This window comes from Pyrus communis, chromosome 3 (assembly GCF_963583255.1).
Source record: "Pyrus communis chromosome 3, drPyrComm1.1, whole genome shotgun sequence".
NCBI lineage: Eukaryota > Viridiplantae > Streptophyta > Magnoliopsida > Rosales > Rosaceae > Pyrus > Pyrus communis.
Window position 1 is genome coordinate 26,201,097 of NC_084805.1, and position 22,391 is coordinate 26,223,487.

At 34.7% G+C, this 22,391-nt stretch overlaps 2 protein-coding genes across 2 annotated transcripts; both read right to left on the reverse strand.

Moving 5' to 3' along the window:
• Positions 1-1,902: 1,902 nt before the first annotated feature.
• LOC137729904 (bidirectional sugar transporter SWEET2a-like) lies at positions 1,903-4,165 on the reverse strand. The gene is made up of 6 exons (XM_068468954.1): positions 3,992-4,165; positions 3,441-3,477; positions 3,097-3,313; positions 2,853-3,011; positions 2,643-2,762; positions 1,903-2,455 (listed from the first exon to the last, which is right to left on the reverse strand). Exons 1-6 carry the CDS (start codon positions 4,050-4,052, stop codon positions 2,333-2,335), a joined length of 717 nt encoding a protein of 238 aa, XP_068325055.1. The 5' UTR covers positions 4,053-4,165; the 3' UTR covers positions 1,903-2,332.
• Positions 4,166-19,914: 15,749 nt separating this feature from the next.
• LOC137727398 (bidirectional sugar transporter SWEET2a-like) lies at positions 19,915-22,041 on the reverse strand. The gene is made up of 6 exons (XM_068466267.1): positions 21,981-22,041; positions 21,092-21,128; positions 20,611-20,827; positions 20,352-20,507; positions 20,141-20,260; positions 19,915-20,022 (listed from the first exon to the last, which is right to left on the reverse strand). The coding sequence occupies exons 1-6, from the start codon at positions 22,039-22,041 to the stop codon at positions 19,915-19,917; spliced, it is 699 nt and encodes a 232-aa protein (XP_068322368.1).
• Positions 22,042-22,391: the final 350 nt, after the last annotated feature.

Consider the following 22,391-nt stretch of genomic DNA (forward strand, 5'->3'; position numbering starts at 1 on the left):
CAGAGGAACCCAGAGAACTTGCACCATCTATTATTTACTACCAACTTTTTTAGATTTTTTTAACGTGCCACGGCAGCTTTTGTTAAACTAAGGATATCAGATTATGTTAAACTTCTAAGTTCTAATTAAGCCAATATAGCGTTCCAAATGATGGGAAATTGGGAACCGTTAGTACTCCAAGTTAGCCAAATGCAACTATAATCCATACATTTATATACTGAACAAACGACATGGTATTTTCAAAAAACTTGTGACAGTTCAATCACTCAAAAGAGCTATAATATTCAGTGTCATTCAAATTTAAGCATCGAACCCTACAATAAGTTTTAGTCCAATAATTTTTCACTCCCTTTTGACAAAAATAACAGAACTTAAGTGATAGATTTGATAGCCTTTACTCAATTCTTAACATCAATAGTCAATTAAAAACACTGGTTGCGACATCACATTGGTAGCCTTTACTCGTATCCTAGCTTGTATGAGAGCTAAATTTGACTTAATTATTTGTCTCTTGCCTTTAGCTTTCCTCAAATTAGTTTCTGCCATTTCAAAAGTTTGTTGAACTTCTTGTGGATCAATGTCTCTGTCCTTCTCTGCATCATTTACTAAAACCGTAATCTCATAATTGCCTGTTCTAGCAAAACCACTCATCAGAGCCATTGTTGACCATTGCTCGTTAAGGCGTATTTTCAAATAGCCATATCTAAAGCTGTGGCAATGGAATCATAGATAAGTGATACAGGGAGGCCGGCAAATGCGATACCGCAGACGACTTTGTGGGGTAGATAGACTTCCAAGTGGACTCATCCCTCGCCTATACGTTGTATTGGTTATAATAACGTGTCATATAATATATATATAGCGGAAGGATTCGTGGTACCATATTTTTATACAATTTTTTCATATACGATTTTAGGGGTCCACTATGTTATGTATTTCAGCGATTCGAACGATCTATCTTTTCTCTCAAAGATCATGTCTACCAAAATCATGCAAATTTGAAATCATATGACCGTTAGATTAAAAGTTTAGGGTTTCTTTGTAAAACCCTATTCGTTCATTTCCTTCAATACAAATAAATGTCTTAATGATTTTGAATTTGTCTAATTTTTTGCAATGATGGTTTATGAATGATATTCTAAAAGATAAACTTCGAATCGTATTATTAAAATAACATACAGATTAGAACCCACCAAAATTTTTATAAAAAAATAGTGTCACGAATTTGTCCCATATTTTTATTCTCATCTCATCTTTTAAATTAATGAATATTCGGTCGAATATTGGAATATGCAGAAGGGCTTCCTATTGTCCATAATTTTGCATTTTTTGGTAGGTTAATTAATTCGATTGGGACAACAAACAATAGGATGGATGTCTTGATCGACTTTTATTTTTTATAATTCTATACACAGCTCCAATCAGATTAAGTGTTCACACTACTTGAAACTTAAGTTTATGAAAAACAAAAATGAACCTCAGAACCTCCTCGTCCTCATGTTAATTGGTACCTCAACATATTTTTACGAGAGAAAAAGAGGGTGCTAGTTGTACTTTTGTAACTAATTACAAGTAACAATGGTTCGAAACCTCATGTGAAAGAATTGGGTATGCAAGTTGTGAAATTGGCCCTCAGGATGCGAGATTCATACTCTCAACACGCTTTTTACGTGTGACAAATTTTTAAATCTAATACGACCATAAAACCAATTGGCAAAGTCATTTATTTCTCCGAACTGAATTGGTCAAACCACTATGAAACTTGCGTTCTTCTGTGTTTGCTTTTGCTTGGTGTTTTGGTATTTTCTTTGTGGTTGGTTTGATTATTTGCTCATCATAGTTCATTAATAACAAAATCCACAAAGGCATTCGTGCACCGTTCATATATATACATGTATCTAAGATTATTAAGAAATCTAAACGGCTTGGAATGCAAGACAAGTTTACAAATAATACATCAGATTCACTCTTAGAATGTATGCAAGATACATTTACCTAATAGACCAGTGTTACACAAGATTTACTTCCCTGATCTCTGTACATGACCTATTCTTACTAATGTCTCTCAAGGAGAACCCTCATTTTCCAGTTAGCTTCTAAGGAAATGCTACTTGGACAAAAAGGCAGTAACTTAAAGTATAAATTGAACAATATTTTACACCAAAAATAAAAGGATTTGCACAATTAAATGAGAAAACTTTCTTCAAAATCTGATACAGTTCTCTCACTGTAACATTTTATACACAACGACGTATAGTTTGAAGAAACTGATGACATTTCTCCAAAGTAAATTTTGTACTGAAGGCCATGCATTTCTCCAAAGGAAATTCGGTCACGGATATTCAGCTATCAATGGTTCTTCTTCTTCTTCCGTGTCTTCTTTAGATGAATTGTTGTAGTGGCAGTACAGAATCAACTGTACAAGGGCTAAAAGTGTGCCAATACCATTTGGCATCTGCATCCAAAATTGAAGAAATAAACAAAATGTTATGTAATGCAAGTGTGATGTGGTTGATTGTGAAAGAGACTAAACCACGTTTTAGGATGCGATTTGGACCAAGAAATGAGAATGTCGAATAGGTGCTACGATGAGCGAGATTATATCTGTTGAAATTTTGGATTGAAGGAAACATAGTACTTACATAGAGAAAAGGGTCCATCTTGAACACTCCGTATGTAGTGAATGAGAAACTCACTAAGAAAGTTGCAAAAGAAAGATTAAACGGCATGAACTCAACGCTTTTTGTTTTGATCACCAAATTCTGAAAAAGGTTCATGTGAAACCACATCAGTGAGAACAAATTCAACCGTCTAAGAGCAATCTGAGTGAGGATCATTCAACACAAACTTACAATGACAATCAATGGCGAACCATACATGAAAATTAGTGAAGCAATACTCAAGTATCCGACGAAGAATTGCCTTCCATTGTAGTCGAAACAACTTAAGCTGACAAAGACAATGGACGCAAATATAACAAAAACTGCAATTAACAATGCCAACATCCTTATCTGCAATAAACATTTTAAAGAACAACACATGGTCAGCAATGCAGAGTTGTAAAAGGCATTTTAATAAGAAGAGACAGGTGATTACCTTAACCGCTCTTTCGGCGTAAGAAATGAAAATGCTCAAGTAGACTAACTGGAAAACAGTCCCAACTGAATTGACTGTAGCCACCAGTATAATGCCACTCTTCACTATAGGCATTCCATACCAGCAACATATCAAGCAATTCATAAGGCCATATATGTAAGGCATTCCAGAAAATTGTTCTGTCGACCTGTTTCTGATAATTCTATTAAATGTTGACCTGCAATTAGAACATCAAAGATTCAACAATTAGTGGGGAAGTGTACAATTTTGCATATTAATTCTGTGCGGGAAGCGATGATTTTCATAAATCTCCATTTTTGGCAAAAATCTGCCGAGCAACTTACATTGGTGACAGATACAATCCGAAGGCAAAGAGATTCCCTGCAGTTACAGAGAATGATGTTAGAATGTTTCTTGCACATCTATTCTTATTTGTGAATAGCTTAAACTTTCCTGGGTGTAGTAATCCATATTTGATTCGTTAAGTTAACACGTTATCTGATTTGGATCGTCAACAGATTTTTATCGGATTGAGAAAACAAGTCCATATTCTAATAACTACATGGGATTCAGATCAACTTCCGATTCATTGAAAGGTACACATATAAGGCATCTTAAACAGTATGTAAATATATCCTGCAATCTGAAATATCTGTGTTGTGCATAATATATGAATTTCTGTTCAGATTCCAAATATACAAGCAAAAACCAGACAACATAAACTCAGAATTCGATTAAGGTAAAGTTTTTGATCCAGAAGAATATAACATAAACTCATTCAAAAAAGAATTCATAGCTGTGTTTTACGAAAAGCAGAAACCTACATCTAACCAAAGCATATAATGGAAGAAGTACAACGAGACAGATTATATGGTGCAGAAACAAAGAAGGTTACCAAGAACGCCGGCGGCATCGGTGAAAGTTTGATAAACAGAAGACAGTTCAGTTGACAACATCGATCTATCAGTTATCAATACCACCGCTTGTGTATATTCAGACTTTACAAACTACTGCAATACCAAGAAAGCAGAACCTCCCCCTCGTTTCTCTCTGTTTCTATTTTGTAGCTTTGTACATTATGGTCCAAAAGGGAGGCTTTTATTAAGGGAGGCTTTTTATTAGTGTACTCAAAAGATCTGGGGCCATGTGTTATTTTAGTTACCACTGTTGAGAGTATTATCAACCAGATTTGTGTTGTCCCACGTGTGAAGTCTAATAGACACACGTGTTCCACATTATTTGACTTGTATTGTTCACGTGTTAGGCTTGAAATTTGTCACACATGAGAGGACATGTTGAGAGTATCAATCTTACATTAGAAAAATGAGGAATCTTGCATGTGCAGCATGCTTATAAACAGTTTGACCATTTTTCATATTGTCAATTAGTTTTACAGCGAAATTTCAACTTACTTCAACCGCCAACCCTTATGAGATTTTTTAATTCTTTACAAAAAGATTTCTTCAATAGCCAATAGGCCAGCACGCCCAAACGCCACAACAAAACTATGTAGCCACCAAAACAAGCCTAGTCATAACTAATAATCCAATTAATTACAAATATATGAAGTCCTCTCATCCAATTACATGTTAAACTTGTAAGTTTCTAAGCCAAGATGGAAGTTCAAATATGGTAAAGATAAAAAGTTAGTATTCCAATTTAGGCCTTATAATAAGAGTACTTGAGCGTTAATCGGTAAGTAAGTTAATAAATGTTGACCACTCATTTAGATCACTCCACGACGTCATCCGATGATTCAAATCTTTAAGTTGCGTCATAAAAAAATTAACCAAATCATACAACATTTAGTCTTCTACCTATGATCAAACAAATAAACCAACACAATACTTCCAAATAATGAATTTTTTTCACAAAAACAATCAATTGATGAAACGTTTTCAATTGCCATAGGTGTATAAAGCCTTGTAAAAGCTCACTTATTTGTTTAAGGAGAACCCGAAACTTCACGACTTAAAAAATTAACAATTCAGACAAACGCAAACAAATGAATAGTGCCGTATGAACTTTGCAACCGTAAAATTCTACTTCAAACTTTTCAACCATTGGTTCTTTCACTACCCCTTGCTAGAACTTTCATCACTTTCAGGCAGCTGTTATATATATTCTGAATCTGTGACCCTTTCAAATTGAGTATCGGATATAATATTGGAATGTGCGCAAGTGCCTTTTTTGTGGTCGGGGAAATTGAGTAGGACAACCAGAAGCACATGGAATCTTGATCAAATTTTCTTGGCCAGTAGTATCATTACTAAATACACCTAATAAAATGTGGCCCTCAAGACCTCCTTCGTCCTCTCGATTAGTTGGTCAGTCCAGATATTTTAAAGTGAAAGAAAAAGACAGCTAAGAAAGTGCCCGACTCGTATTATTGATCAAAGTAGGGTCCAAGGGGGACCAAGTGGACTAAATATTGATCATGATTCATAATCATTTAGGACCAATAATTAAGTTCAATGATTGCTTCTCTTTGCCATCTCCAATACTTCCTTCTCTATGCAAAGACAGAAACACTAAGAGACTCTTTGAACGTGAAATTTTTTATAGATTCATGTCACTTCACAGTTTAACTTTATTTTTTATGTCAACATTATATAAAATTTGTGTCAAAAACATAAAGTGACAAAGAACCCATACATAATCTTATTTTTTGAGAGGCTCTTTAGGATTTCTCTTACAAAAATGATTAGAGTGTGTTTCAAGTGGTAGTTTCGTGCTAGTTTACTAGTCACGTATGTATTCTTCTTCCGGTCCTTTTTCTTAGTTCTTTAGACCATCTCCAACCGAAGGAGGGTCAGAGGGCTCGTTTTAGTCATCTGGCCCTCCAAGAAATTAATATTTTAATGAACAGTACAAAGTCATATTTTTTTACCATCTCCAACCAAGGGCCAGGCCAAGCATAACCCTGTCACAAAAAATCATCTCCAACCGAGGGCCAAAGAGCCATAGGGCCAAACATAATTTATTATTTTAATTGAATTACTATGTTTAATTACCTCAATAATTTTATGTTACGGATTGTCAATAATTTTCATGTTTTTTAAAATGTTGTTTAAATTTCATGTTGTTAAATTTTTTTTATCCAGATTAATGTTACTTAATGTTATTTAATGTTGTTTCATGTTACTTAATGTTTTTTTATCTTTTTTTATCCGATTGGCTCTTTGGCCCTTTTTGTCCAGTGGGGCCCACAATCCCTTTGGCCTGGCTCTTGGTTAGAGATAGTTTTCGAGCTATTTTCGGTTCTCTAATCCTCTAGACCCTTCGGTTGGAGATGGTCTTAGTCTTCTTGTTTCTTCTCCTTAAACTTAGTTTATTAAGAAACGTAGGCACGCGTTAATTCTGTACTCTTCTTCCTTCTTCTCCAATTTCATTTTTTGCTTCTTCCTTATTCTTCGGGAATAAAAAATTACATTAGTTTTATTTAAAGCTAATGTTTCTTTAGATATATTATTAGATGTAATACATGACAAACTTTCCAACTTCATTTGGTTTTTCGTGCTTTATACATGTGTATGTATGCGCACACGACCTAACCAAATGAAGTTGGACATGTATTACTAATCATATATCACATCGAATAGCATAAGTAAAGCTGTGTTCAAAAAGTTTAAAATGAAAAAAGAACTTGAGCTCGTAACTTTGTGAATACTCTTAACCAATTGAGTATCAGCATCTTTAATAATTTTAGAATTTATTGGCAAGTTGTGTTCGAAAATTTTGTTATAATATTTAAGTTTAACTAGTGTTCGAATAGAAAGTAAGTTGAGATGTTTGCATTGCTTTACACGCTAAACCTTTTTTTTTTTTTTTTTTTTGTGAATTTGATGATTGTATTAAAAAAAAAAATATTACAATTAAGAGGGATAAAACTTAGCTCATGTTATAAGGATTAGTCGACCTAGATTCTACAATATGACCTGGACTATGGCTGTGTTAGAATATGAATTTAAATATTGTATATTGATTGGGATTCCTTTCCTGAATGAGTTACTAGATTAATTATACAACTAATATATATATATATATATATATATATATATATATATATATATGAATCCTTTAAGGGAAGGGTTTTTTATTTATTTTTAATGGGGATTAGTTGTGGGCTCACACCACATCAAATTTCAATAATCCAAACTGTCAATTTTTTAAGTTGCACCTCATAGACTATCATTGCAAAATATTGGCCAAATCGGAAACATTTAAGAACATCTAAATAAGTTCAAAGAATTTAACGAACATTTTGTTCTATAAGAAACAATGAAATTTTATAGTGATAATTAATTAGGCAAATGGTTTTGAATTGAATTGAATTGTTACAAGAACGATCTATGAATCGAGATGTACAAAATAGACGATTCGGATCATTGAAAGTAGATGTCGAGTGAGTCTCACAACTAATTCCTATTTTTTTTCAAAAATTGAAGATCCCTTTGCATAAGATATATATATATATATATATATATATATATATATAAATAACAGGATTTGCAAGGAAACAAACATGTCACAAACAGTATACCTCATGTTGAAGCAGTTATGTTTTTATTTAAATATTTAAATATATTTATGTTTTGTTTTACTACTAATGTTAAATACATAACGTTTTGCTTTATTACCAATATTAAAAGTCAATTGATTTTGGCTTAAGGAGTTATGCAATCAAACCGTTTCGTTTGTATTTCCGGTTTGAATTTGAATTATGTTTTGATTGTCTCGTTGTGGTTTTTATCTTTTGTCTGTTTTGGTTTCCTACATCATTGCACCACTAATAACTCCTTTGATTGTAGGCCGTTTTACACCCCCATAAACTCCCTTGATTTCTCACGGTTTCACACCCTCCAACGTCTATATATATATATATATATTAGTCAGGCGAATGGTAGAAATGAGATATGAAAAGAAAAAAGTTTTACATATATTGATTTAAAAAGCAACATATCAGAAAGGTGTAAGTTCGAAGGTTCTTCCAGTGTGCAAGAAAGAATCTTATCAAAAGAAGGTTTTGGGCAGTTTTATCCTGGGGACGACGTGGTATTTCTGAACTGCTTGCACACTTTGGGCAGAGCCGCGAAACGTCTTAAAGAGAACGACTTAGTCCGCGACTCATCCCAAGAATCATTCATCATTCAAGGCTTCTAAATTTTGCTGGGTAACTTCGTTCCTTTCTATTTCAGTTTACAACAATTTTAAGACGAATTCAATCTGCCATGCATTATAAGGAAAACTCTGCTTATCAGGAAAATCTTTTTGAAGAGCAACTGATTGCAATGATATCAGAAATCAACGTAGTTGATGGATCCAAGGGATGGTGGGTGGACACTGGCACTTCTCGCCATGTTTGCTACGATCGTTCCTTTTTCAAGACCTATCCTATGGCTGATGGAAGGAAGGTGTTGTTGGGTGATTCACATTCAACTGATGTTGCTGGTACTGGAGAGGTGGAGTTGAAATTCACCTCTGGAAAAACCATGATATTGAAAGATGTGATGCACGCTGCAGCGATAAGGAAGAATCTGGTCTCGGACTTTCTTCTCAACAAGGCTGGATTCACTCAAATGTTTGGAGTAGATACGTATACTCTTACTAAAAATGGGTTTTTGTGGGAAAAGGATATGCTACTGATGGAATGTTTAAATTGAATGTTGATAAAATGTCTACTTCTGCTTATATGTTGTCTTCTTTTAATACTTGGCATGCTAGACTTTGTCATGTTAACAAACGCTTGGTTAAGACCATGAGTAACTTAGGCTTTTTACCCAACTTATCATTGAATGATTTTGAAAAATGGGAATTTTGTAGTCAAGCTAAAATCACTAGAACTTCACATAAATTTGTCAATAGAGAATCTGAACCACTTGACTTAATTCATTCTGATATATGCGAATTTGATATAGTGTTAACTAGAAATGGAAAACGTTATTTTATTACCTTTATTGATGATTGTTCGAATTACTGTTTTGTCGATCTTATGAAAAATAAAAGTGAAGCTATTAACATGTTCAAAACTTTCTTGACCGAAGTTGAAAATCAATTTAATCATAAGGTTAAAAGATTTCGTAGTGATAGAGGACAAGAATATGAATCCATTGAATTTGTTAATTTGTTTATGTCTCATGGAATTATTCATGAAACGACTGCTCCTTATTCTCCTGAAATGAACGGTAAAGCAGAAAGAAAAAATCGAACTCTTTGTAAATTGATTGTTGCTACTTTACTTAGTTCTGGAGCTGCTTCTTATTGGTGGGGTGAAATTGTGTTGACTGTTTATTATGTGTTAAATAGAATTCCTAATTCAAAAGCGAATATTTCTCCTTATGAAATTTGGAAAAATAAGAAACCAAATGTGTTGTATTTCAGAACTTGGGGTTGTTTAGCTTATGTTCGTAAACCTGATCCAAAAAGATCGAAATTGGCTAGTAGAGCATATGAATGTGTTTTTATTGGTTATGCATGTAATAGCAAAGCATATAGATTTTATGATTCGAAAAATTATGTCATAATTGAGTCACTTGATGCTGATTTTTATGAGAATAAATTTCCTTTTAATCTTCGAAATAGTGGGGGTTCTAATTCTTCTAAAATTTATGAACCTACTGTTGTAGAACATAGCGAATCTGCTTTAGAACCGAGGAAAAGTAAAAGAGCTCGAATAACTAAAGATTTTGGGCCTGATTTTCATGTATATAACTTACAAGAAGATCCTAATACAATTCAAGAAGCTTTGACTTCTTTATATGCAGATTTGTGGCAAGAAGCTATAAATGATGAAATGGACTCCCTGGAGTCAAATCAAACTTGGCACTTGGTGGATCTTCCACCTGGTTGCAAAACAATAGGTTGCAAATGGATTCTTAAAAGAAAATTAAAACCTGGTGGTTTAGTTGAAAATTTTAAAGCCCAACTTGTTGCCAAAGGTTATAGACAAATAGAAAATATTGATTTCTTTAATACTTTTTCACTTGTGACTAGAATAACTTCTATTCGTGTATTGTTTGCTTTAGCTTCTATTCATGATCTTGTTGTGCACCAAATGGATGTTAAAACAGCTTTCTTAAATGGTGAATTAGAGGAAGAAATATATATGGATCAACCAGAGGGTTTAATTATTCCAGGACAAGAAAATAAAGTTTGCAAGTTAGATAAGTCACTTTATGGATTGAAAAAGGCTCCTAAACAATGACATTCAAAATTTGATAGTTTGGTTACTTCGAATGGTTTTAAAATAAATGAAAGTGACAAACCCATCTATTATAAGTTTGAAAATAATATATGCACTATAATATGCCTATATGTGGATGATCTGCCTATTTTTGGTTCGAATATTCATGTTGTGAATAATGTCAAAACTTTGTTATGTGCTAATTTTGATATGAAAGACTTGGGGGAAGCTAGTGTAATACTTGGTTTGAAAATAACTATGTCCGAACATGGGTTTTCTTTAGATCAATCTCACTACATAGAAATTTTTTTAAGAAAGTTTAATTATTTTGATTGTAAACCAGCATGTACTCCTTATGATCCTAGTGTAAAATTGTTCAAGAACACTGGTGACAGTGTTAAACAATCTGAATATGCGAGTATTATTGGTAGTCTTCGTTATGCTATAGAGATGCTTATGAGATACCTTAAAAGAACAATTGTGACATCCCACATCGCCCAGGGGTGTGATCCTTATGTGTATATTCCCATATCTACCTAGCACGAGGCCTTTTGGGAGTTTACTGGCTTCGGGTTCCATCGGAACTCCGAAGTTAAGCGAGAATGGGGCTAGAGCAATCCCATGATGGGTGACCCACTGGGAAGTTGCTAGTGAGTTCCCAAAAACAAAATCGTGAGGGAATGGTAAGCCCAAAGCAGACAATATCGTGTTACGGTGGTGGAGCGGGCCCGGGAAGTGGTCCGCCCCGGGCCGGGATGTGACAATTTGGTATCAGAGCCTAACCCTGGTCGCGTATGTGCCGACGAGGATGTCGGGCCCCTAAGGGGGGTGGATTGTGACATCCCACATCGCCCAGGGGTGTGATTCTTATATGTATATTCTCATCTCTACCTAGCACGAGGCCTTTTGGGAGCTCACTGGCTTCAGGTTCCATCGGAACTCCGAAGTTAAGCGAGAAGGGGGCTAGAGCAATCCCATGATGGGTGACCCACTGGAAAGTTGCTCGTGAGTTCCCAAAAACAAAACCGTGAGGGAATGGTAAGCCCAAAGCGGACACTATCGTGCTACGGTGGTGGAGCAGGCCAGGGAAGTGGTCCGCCCCCGGCCGAGATGTGACAACGATGAATTTTAGATTACACTATGAGAAGTTTCCCGCTGTCCTGGAAGGTTACAGTGACGCTGATTGGAATACTCTTTCAGATGACTCTAAAGCCACTAGTGGATATATTTTTAGTATTGGTGGTGGGGCTGTGTCATGGAAGTCTAAGAAACAGACTATCTTGGCGCAGTCTACTATGGAGTCAGAATTAATAGCGCTAGCTACAGCAAGCGAAGAAGCAGGATGGTTGAGAAACCTAATGTCAGATACCCCTTTATGGGAGAAACCGATTCCAATAGTTTTGATCCATTGTGATAGCACAGTGGCAATAGCTAAAGTGCAAAACCGTTATTATAACGGGAAAATGCGACAGATACGTCATAAGCATAGCACTGTAAGAGATTATCTCTCTAATGGAGCTGTAAAAGTGGATCATATACGGTCTGAATAAAACTTGGCTGATCCTTTGATGAAAGGACTAGCACGAGAAAAGGTTTGGAAAACCTCGAAAGGGATGAGACTAAGGCCCGTAGAAAATTGAGTCATTTTTGATAGCAACCCAACCTATACACTGGAGATCCCAAGAAATAGGTTCAAAGGGTAATAACAAGTCATAAGTGATATGAGTGAAGTCTTGCTAATTTTAATTTGGAAAATTATTCCATGTCCATCCCTAAGAAGCATGACATCCTGAAGTGTTTTTAGGTTGAGATTTTTTTTTCTCTTAGTAAGGTCTATACTCTATGTTGAGTGGGATATCTAGCTACAGAAATATCCTTGATAGTCTTACCTATGTGAATGTGGAAGTGAGGTCGCTTCCTATGAAATCTTGGGCAAGTTTCTATAGCGTTCATTATACTGGGATACAAGCACATGGCTGTAATGTGCTGCCTTTTTGAACTTCACCTTAATAAAGTTATGTGTGTAGTGTTGTCAGAGATAGAGTTCAAAACTATAAGTTACTCTAGTATAATCTAGATCACTAACACTATGTATAGGTTCAAGTTGAGAAATACCTTTACTTATGCATAGCTTTATGATATGTTGCTTGATATACAATTTTTAAATAAAAACAAGTGGGGAATTGTTGGAGCAGTTATGTTTTTATTTAAATATTTAAATATATTTATGTTTTGTTTTACTACCAATGTTAAATACATAACGTTTTGCTTTATTACCAATATTAAAAGTCAATTGATTTTGGCTTAAGGAGTTATGCAATCAAACCGTTTCGTTTGTATTTCTGGTTTGTATTTGAATTACGTTTTGATTGTCCCGTTGTGGTTTTTATCTTTTGTCTGTTTTGGTTTCCTACATCATTGCACCACTAATAACTCCTTTGATTGCAGCCCGTTTTACACCCCCCATAAACTCCCTTGATTTCTTACGGTTTCACACCCTCCAACGTCTATTTCTTTATATATATATATATATATATATTAGTCAGGTGAATGGTAGAAATGAGATATGAAAAGGAAAAAGTTTTACATATATTGATTTAAAAAGCAACATATCAGAAATGTGTAAGTTCAAAGGTTCTTCCAGTGTGCAGGGAAGAATCTTATCAGAATAAGGTTTTGGGCTGTTTTATCCTGGGGACGACGTGGTGTTTGTGAACTACTTGCACATTTTGGGCAGAGCTGCAAAACGTCTTAAAGAGAGCGACTTAATCCACGACTCATCCCAAGAATCATTCACCATTCAAGGCTTCCAAATTTTTTCGGATAACATCGTTTCTTTCTATTTTAGTTTACAACACCTCACAAATCCTAAAATATATAAACACATGACACATCTGAATCTGAAAAAAGTAGACAACGACCCAACAAGTACACTTATACATCCAGTGCACACATGGGTGTCCATGGTCACATTCATTCATTCATTACCAAGTAGGGCAACATGTCCGGAGAACCCATAAGAGGCTGAAGGCCCAGAAAACACCATCTAACTCATTGATCAAATCAAACATTTGCGTAGAAATTAGAGAGGTTTATGAATCATGCCCCACATCATGCATATGTGTCTTTTGCAAGAAAGAGGGCTAGACTCAACACCAAATATAACATCTTCCGATACCAATTTAGGGTCATAACTTAAAAACTTTCTAGTCTTGGTATGAGAATTGCTCACATTCAAAATTTTCGATTGTTCCATAATTGGTTCTGCGTAAAAGAAATTTCACTCAGGAAAAGTAATTAAATTTAATGAACTACAACAATTTCTTAAAAACAGATACATAAGATATTGATTCATAAGTATTAAGTACGATTATAATAACCTTTGAGCTACCACATAATTGCTCAAAAGATAATTGACTTCGCTAGTTAGGTACGACTCATGTAGTTTTTGAGATAAATCTCGTGCTACGAGGAGGAAATTCTCTTTGAGGTACATCGGACGACGATTGGTTCGGGGGTCTCAAGGACACTTCATGCGGCTAATCAGTAAACTGATTAACAGTAGGCTAATCAGTAAACTGATTAACAGTAGGCTAATCAGTGGACTGATCGGCAGCGAGTTGATCGGCGAACTGATCGACAGTAAGTTGGTCGGCGAAGTAACCAGCAATGGCTATTTCGGGAACCGATTCATCCACTTCACTCGTTTGACGTTCACAACTTAATCCAAATTTTCACGATTTGTTTTCAAGTCCATAATCAAGCGCCTGGGGAACTCCGTTTAAAAGAGCAAATCCATAATCATCAAGCGTTTGTACTTCAATTCTTGTCTCCCCCTAAAGTGGACACTCGTTGGCAAAGTACGTGGTGGATTCGTAGAAGACCGCATCCAGGGCACATACATCTTTTCTGTACGAGATGATAACACCAGTAGCCTTTCTGGTTAGCGGCATAACCCAAGGGGACACATTGAAGAGTTCGAGATTCAAGTTTGTTTCGTTGATATGCTGATAAAGGTGAATAAATGCAGTACAACCAAACACATGCAGAGGAAGATTAGTTGTGGTTGCGCTTGAACATGATTAGTGTGAGAACTTTTCCGATGTGCTAGAGGAACCTCTGTTATCAAATAGGTGCAAGTTCTGATAATATCTGTACACTTGGTTAGCACTTGTTATTCACGTGGGAATATTAGAGATCAACATTGACAATGTTCGTGAGCTGATAAGGAACATGTATATTAGAATTCATTAGCTTGAACACTCATGATGTTACTAGAAGTCTTTCTAGCTGATATGAATGAGGGAATTCACGGTGATAAGGTTAACATCAAACAAGATTACTCAATGGGAAGAGTACTCGCTGATTACCAGTGTGTATGGTATATATATTAGGGTCCCTACACTCTCTCTAATCATGCAAGCTTACAGAAACTCAAACCCCATTCTTGAGGCCTTGCATACTGAAGAGGAGAGCTGCAGAAGAACTCTAATCCCAACAAGCATGTGATCGTCTTCAGATAAGTGGTTAACTTGGTACTGTGATATAATATTCAGAATTCATATTCATATACAATATATGTTTTACAATAGGCAGTGGACGCAACGACTTCCCTCAATACTTCACGGATGCATGACTCCCCAACAGAGAACCTCGAAAAACCTCAGGAAGATGCCGATTCTTCTGTTTTTTTCTTTTCAAAGCCGATTTTCCTACTCGGCCACTCCCTTCTGCCGGGGTGTGTGGGGACATGTTGTATGGTGAACGACACCACAATCGGTTAAGTACTTTTACAGTTCCGCACTCAAATACTCACCTCCGTTAGCATTTTGAAGCACCTGTATTTGAGCCTTGTAGTGACACTGAGTCAATTTGTGAAACTGTTGGAACAGTTCAGTTACTTCACCTTTGGATTTCATAAGACAAATCCACGCCCATTCAGGTACAACCGTACAATCAGCGATGAATGTAACAAACCAGCGAGCACCCCCCAAACTAGTGTACTTAAAAGAAACTCAAACGTCATAATGAACAAACTAAACTTTCATTCGGACTCGGATAATACAGAATACGATGACTTTTAGCTAATTCACAAATACCACACTAAAAACTAGACACATCAAACTTCGAAAACAAATTCGAAAATAACTTCTTCAAATACCCAAGGGAAGCATATGCCCCAAACGTCGATGTCATAGCCCAATTTTAGATTTTTCTTCTCCCCCTCTGATGCATCCACAGACAAAGCTTGAGTCAACTGCCTTGTGCTATCAAACACCAAATTCAGGTAGTAAAACTGTCGTCTAACTCCATAACCAATCGTCTTTTTTGTTCGAATATCCTTAAACACACAATAGTGAGGCTATAAATCACAATACAATGAAGAGCAAGGGTTATACAAGCAACAAATAACAAATTATAATTTAGAGATGAGACAACTAGAACGGAATTCAAATTAAGGTTATCGGTGAGCACAATTGAACCCTTGCTAGTGATTGGGGCGAGAGTTCCATCAGCAGTGGATATATTAGTTTTGGTGGAAGGTTCTAATTTGTGGACCTGTCTAGAATCGAGAGATATGATTTATAACACCGGAATCAATTATCCATGTATAATTATTAGCAATATTATTATTACTTGTTGTGCCTGCTAAAATAGAGCCTTGATCGACATTATACAGAGGTTCCTCAATAAAGCATTTTCAGTTGGTTGATGACATGAATTTCATTTTTTGGATTCCACGCTATGATCCCATCATTCTGGATAGCCCACAGTCTCATAGCAACGAGATTTGGAGAGGCTAAGTTGGCCACAATGATCACATGTTCGGTGAGGATGATTTCGAGTTGCCACTGCAACAACATCTGGTTTCATTTCGATGAATTTCTCTCGTCTTCCATGGTGACAAATTTTTCGAAGGAGTTCAATTAGGATTTTGATCTTTGAGAGCAGCGACGACGCGAGAGACGGGCCAGGAATGTTATTCGACAATTCGGTACCTAGATTTGGTTCTGGGGTTTCTCTTCGGTTTGGTGGAAGCTGACTAAACTACGACTTCTTCTTCAGAAGGCCACGACAGAGAGCAATGACGTAGGTTGTCGGTGGAAATCGGCTGAACGGCGGCTTGACGACAAGTTTTTTTTTTTTTTTTTTTCCTCTTTTCTAATATCTAACCTAGGCTCGTGATACCAACTTAAAATTCGTGAATGCTTCAATATTATTTTTTTCACTAGGAGGATATATATAGGGATAGGATCAAGGGACAAATATTTTTACAAACATTTTTACACTTCTTTGTAGCTTTTAAATTTTGTAACATCCAAGGGTTCTTATTTATTCACTTAATAACAATGATGCTTATGTGGATTTTAACTAATAGTAAAAATAAAAATAAAATTTGGAAGAAAGTTAAAACTAAAATTAAAAAGCGAGGAACCCTAGCTATAATAGTTAAAATAAGAAAGGAGGTCCGGAACCTCCATCTCCCCAGGTTTGCAACTTCCATGCCTTGAATCTTCATTAGGTAAGCAAAAGAAAACCCTAAATTCTATTATTGTTCATATATTTAGGGTGATAAAATTAAGTTTTGAAAAATCTTTTTAGTTTTGTCAGTTCATGGAGTTTTTTGTAATCACATATCTTCTTTTCTTCTCTAATCTTTAATTAGGCATTTGAGGACAAACAAAAGATCAAATTTTAGATTACAAATAGCAAAAACAATTCTTTATTTTAAAGCACGTTTTGGAATTGAGGTGAAATGGAGACCACCACCATGAACTCGAATAACACCAGAATGTGCCAAATCAAACGAATGACCTTCACCTATATTTAGATCAACAACGCTCATACTTTTTTTTTGCTCGAATGAAGCCACTGCTTGCAAACCAATTGGTCGAAGGGAATTCTAGATACCTTGCTGCTGAATGTGTAAGATTTAATGACGTTAAATCTTTTAAGATATAGAGGAGAGAGAAACACTAATAATACTTTTTCACAATTAATGAATTTAATTTCCTTTCATATTTCAAATTAGTAAATGAACCAATCTTAACCGTTGAAATAGGTTTAATCTAAAAGCTCAAAAAAAGTGTAAAAATATTTGTCAAAAAATTTGTCTCTTGATCCTATCCCATATATATATACACACACACACACATGCCCTTTTGCAAGGGGATCCCTATTTTTTGAAAAAAAAAATGGGGATTAGTTATGCAATCTACTCCACATCGACCTTCAATAATCCGAACGTCTACTTTGTACGTCTCGATTCATAGATCATCTTTGCAAAAATTCAATTTAATCTGAAACCATTTGCCTATTTAATTATCACAATGAAATTTCATTGTTTCTTACAAAACAAATTGTTTGTTAATTTCTTTGAACTTATTTAGATGTCTTAAATATTTCCACTTGGCTAATATTTTGCAATGATGTTTCGACAAAAAAAATATATATATAAGGATGATCTATGAGGTGCATCTTAAAAAATAGACAGTTCGGATTATTAAAGTTTGATATGATGTGAACCACACAACAAATCTTAATTTTTTTTTTAGAAAAATGAAAATCCCTTCTCTTAAAGTAATTCATCTAAAAGGATCCCTTGAATGATGCAGCCATATGCTTTCGAATATTCAGAAGTGATAAAACTTTTCTGAGCACATGCATTCATTTTCGACATGACCTCTCTCCCAAGATATAGTTTGGCCTCTCCAAGGAAATAAGGCAAGATATATAGCTAACACAAAAGGCCAGTTTGGCCACTCCAAACTTGGGAAGAAAAAAGAGGTTCAGTTCACACAATTACACCAAACTCTTTGAGGTCGTGTGGGTTTTGACCTTATAATAGTTGAGCAAAATGTGTCATGAAGAAGTCTTTCTAACTTCATTTTTTGTTTTTCAAAAAAGTTAGTGTTTGGAAAGATTGGTCAAAGAATATGACAACTACTTATACGTAAAGGCAAATTTTATTGAAATTTGCCATTTTTATTTTAATATTCATATTTTTACCCAATAAAAAGGTGAAATTTTGCCCCAAATCATTTTAGTTTTGACGATGACAGTGACTTTGAGTTGTGACAAATGACAACAGAAATTGGTATTGACCTTAATCAAGCCAATAGATCCAAATATTATTAGAGATTTAATTAGAAAGTAAGTTGATAATTGAAAGGACTGAGAAAAAGCCGAACTTAATGAATGAATCGTCAAGTGCGGGAACTTAATCTAATTGATTGAAGATTATTGGTTAATAGACAAACTAGTTAGACATGGGTTGCAAATAAGTTTTTTTTTTTCTTATTTGCCATTGCAAATAAGTTAAGACAATTATACATTTCATCATGTGATAGAAGAAGTGAGTTGTCCGTAATAGTGCTCTAAAGCTCTCATGAATTTGGGGATTAGTTGAGAACCAAAATAAAACACGAACTATAATATATTAGGATGAGAGATGTAAAATTTGCATTGTCTGAGTTTATACTAATGGTGAATAATTCAAGATCATTGTATAACTACTACAAATAAATCTGATAACTCTCTTCAAGTACTCTTATAGGTTCAAGTCTAAATACACCTGTCTACATACATCTCTAGTGCACATGTATTTCAAATTCTTCTTAATTTTGTAATTCAGGTGGAGGATTGTTGAAAAATTATATTGTAATTTATTTAATGGTATTATAATATTAGATGAAAAATGGGTTGAAAGAGCTAATTTACATGAAAACTTGATGTTATTCAATAATTAGTTATTAATTCTACACAGGTTATTATTTCTACAGGTTAACTCTACTTACTAGAAGTTTTTCTATCCCTTGTCTAACACAGCACATGCAGGTAGCGCCAATGCACATATGTAAGAATTAGCGGGACAAAGTTGACGGTAGAGGTGGCAATCAATTTATTGAGTTGTTAATGGGTACTTGTTAAGATTCATTTAATTTAATATCATCATAATATAAAAGTGAGATTGGTAGTGGGGATAATGGTGAAATTAAGGTGAAATCAAACTAAAATGGATCTTAGCAAGTGGTCATTTACCATAGTGGTGGAAATGAGTTGAGCAATTACATGATTGTGTGAGTTTGAATGCCGTCGGTGGTTAATAATTTAACAAAATCTATCGTTAGACGAAAAAAAAAAAAAAAAAAAAAAACCTAAAATTGATCTTAACGGGTAATGGGTTAACAATCCAATGGATTAATTTGCATCCAGTAGTTGACAGTGGTAAAGATATTTTATAATTAAATTCAACATCAACTCGACGTAAGCTGATTAATGAATTACAAGGCTAGGCTTACAGAGGGTGACAACCCTAGACTATTTAGGAAAATACTAAAAGTACAATAATAAATGGAAATATTACAACATTTTCCTAATTAAGTAAATAATTAACAATTAAGAGAAGATAAACGGTGCTAATCCAAGAGTTTACCTAGGGCTAATATGACCCTCTCTTGTGATCTTGTTTGTTGATAGACGCTTGAGATGCTTCTGTGCATCACGTAGCAACTCCAAACCCTTCATAATCTCATGATACTGTTCTCACTATCACAATTTATGACCTAGGGCTTTGATTTTACTGCATTGAGTTTTAACTAGTCCAGTAAGTTCGTTCACGCACGCATCCGAAATTAAGCAAGCAGTGGTTCTCTCGAGTCATCATCTCCAGACATTTTGCTATAGTAGGAGTACAGAACCAACTGGACAAACCCTAAAATTGTACCGAGACTGTTTGGGATCTGCATGAAAAATAATAAACACAAGTTAATACGTTATATAAGTGGGATGTTGTTGCTGTTTAGACTTTAGAGTGATAATATAGCTAATGAAATTCGTCCAAGGAAAAAGAATACTTACATAGACAAAGGGGTCGCCCTGCAACGCTCCGTATGCACAGAAAGAGAAACTCACCAAGAAAGTTGCAAGAGAAAGATTAAATGGCATGAACTCAACACTTCTTGTTTTGATCACCAAATTCTGAAAAAGGGTATATGTGAAACGAAATCAGTGAGAAGAAATTTCACAATCTGAAAACAATCTGAGTGAGAATTATTCCACACGAACTTACGATGATAAACAACGGTGAAGCATACACTGAAACTACTGAAAAAGCACATATATATCCAACGAACAGTTCCCTCTCATGGCCTACAAGTCTTAAGCTCACAAGTACAACAGCCGCAAAAAGAACAGAAACTGCTGCGAGCAATCCCGATATCCTCAGCTGCAATGAACATTTTGAAGAACAACACGTAGTCAGTCATGCAGAGTTGTAAAAGGGACTTGATCTTAAGAAGAGTAAGGTAGATTTTGGGATTTATAATTACCTTAATTGATTTTTCGGCGTAAGTAATGAAAATGATCAAGTAGACTAACTGGAAAACAGCTCCGATTGAATTGACTGTAGCCACCATTATAATACCACTCTTCACTATAGGCAGGCCATACCATGTGCATATCAAGCAATTAAAAAGACCATATATGTAAGGCAATCCCGAGAATTGTTCTGTTGACTTGTTTGTGATAATTCTTTTAAATGTTGGCCTGAAAGAACATAAAAGATTCAAAAGTGAGTGGGAAGTGGGAAGTGCATAAATCATTAGGGTAAGCAAATATTTTAATGAATTCCCTTTTTTAAAGGATGCTAGTTAGACAAAATTTTAGAAACTAAAGAATATGGAAGTTGATTTAGTTTATTACTTGAGCGTTGATAAACGTGCTTATTCTTATTGGTAACACATCATTTAGTTTGCAAATTTTGTCTCCAAATTTAATCTTCCTAGTATTACTCTTTTTTGAAAAACTTACATTGGTGACACAGACAACGAAATTGCACAGATATTGCCTGCAGTTGACAAAGATGGGTGTTAGAATGTTTCTTGCATATCTAATCATTTTTGGGTCAAACTTACATATCTACCCGACCATACTTGTTATGCATATTTTCATTGATCAGCCAAAGGTTTTTTTTTTTTTTTTTTTTTTTTTTTTAACCAATAATATACTTTAATTTTCATACAAGAAGTTGAAAAATGATTATATTTTCACAGGTAATTTTTTGTCAAGTATAAAAGTTTCCAAAAAGTAGAATAAATGGTTTTAACTTGTAAAACAATTCTTTCATATAATTAAGGAGAATAAAAATTTCAATTTAATTGGTTGCTAGTTGTAAGGCCTTGATCAATGGTGATAGATGCCAGATTATTCAACATATTTTTAGGGAATGAAATTTTGAAACTTGCTGAGATTGGTTGGATTTGGGTTTACGCTTCATGTTTTTGAGATTCCTCCTGCTGGTGTGGGTTGTCTTTTTCAAGAAGATATTATAACGGTCTTTAATTAGACCCAGTTTTGGCTTAGTTTATAGGTTCTTTGCTAATCGAGTTAGCCTGACTATTGTACCAAAAAAAGAATTCCCATCATATGACAGTTATATACAGTAAATAAAACAAATAATTGACATATTATACATACTAGTTTTAACAAATTACTATCACATCGGATTACCTCTAATCCGCGACAGTACTATGATATGAAGTCATTAAAAAAAATTCATGCATGGTTGTGCTTCATGAACCAGAAACCTGTATCTAAAGCATATGAATGCATAGAAGAAGTTCTAAGCAAATATATATATATATATATATATATATATATATATAGAAAGATGCATTGTGTAAAAATGAAGAAGGTATACCAGCAATGCCGGCTGCAGTACTGAACCATAGATAAACAGAAGACAATCCAATTGGTAACATATCGACCTATCGATTATCAAAACTTCTGCTTAAGAAAATGTATGTATTCACCAAGCAGAAGCTTTCTCTCTCTTTTCTATTGTAGCTGTGGACATTAACAAACCAAAGGGGGAAGCTCTTTATAGATGTACTTCTTGTTGCATATAACAGCGAATATGTCTTATTTACCACCAACTTTTTTTTATATTTTTTATGTGTTCATGTATGGTTTGTGTTTGTGTTTTTACAATTGACAGGATGTTTATAAAGATGATATTTTGCAACAGCCAATATACCCGCAAAAAAGGGACGTCACGTACGAAACAGGGCAAACTACTACAACTGTGAATCAAACTCGTACAAATCAATCT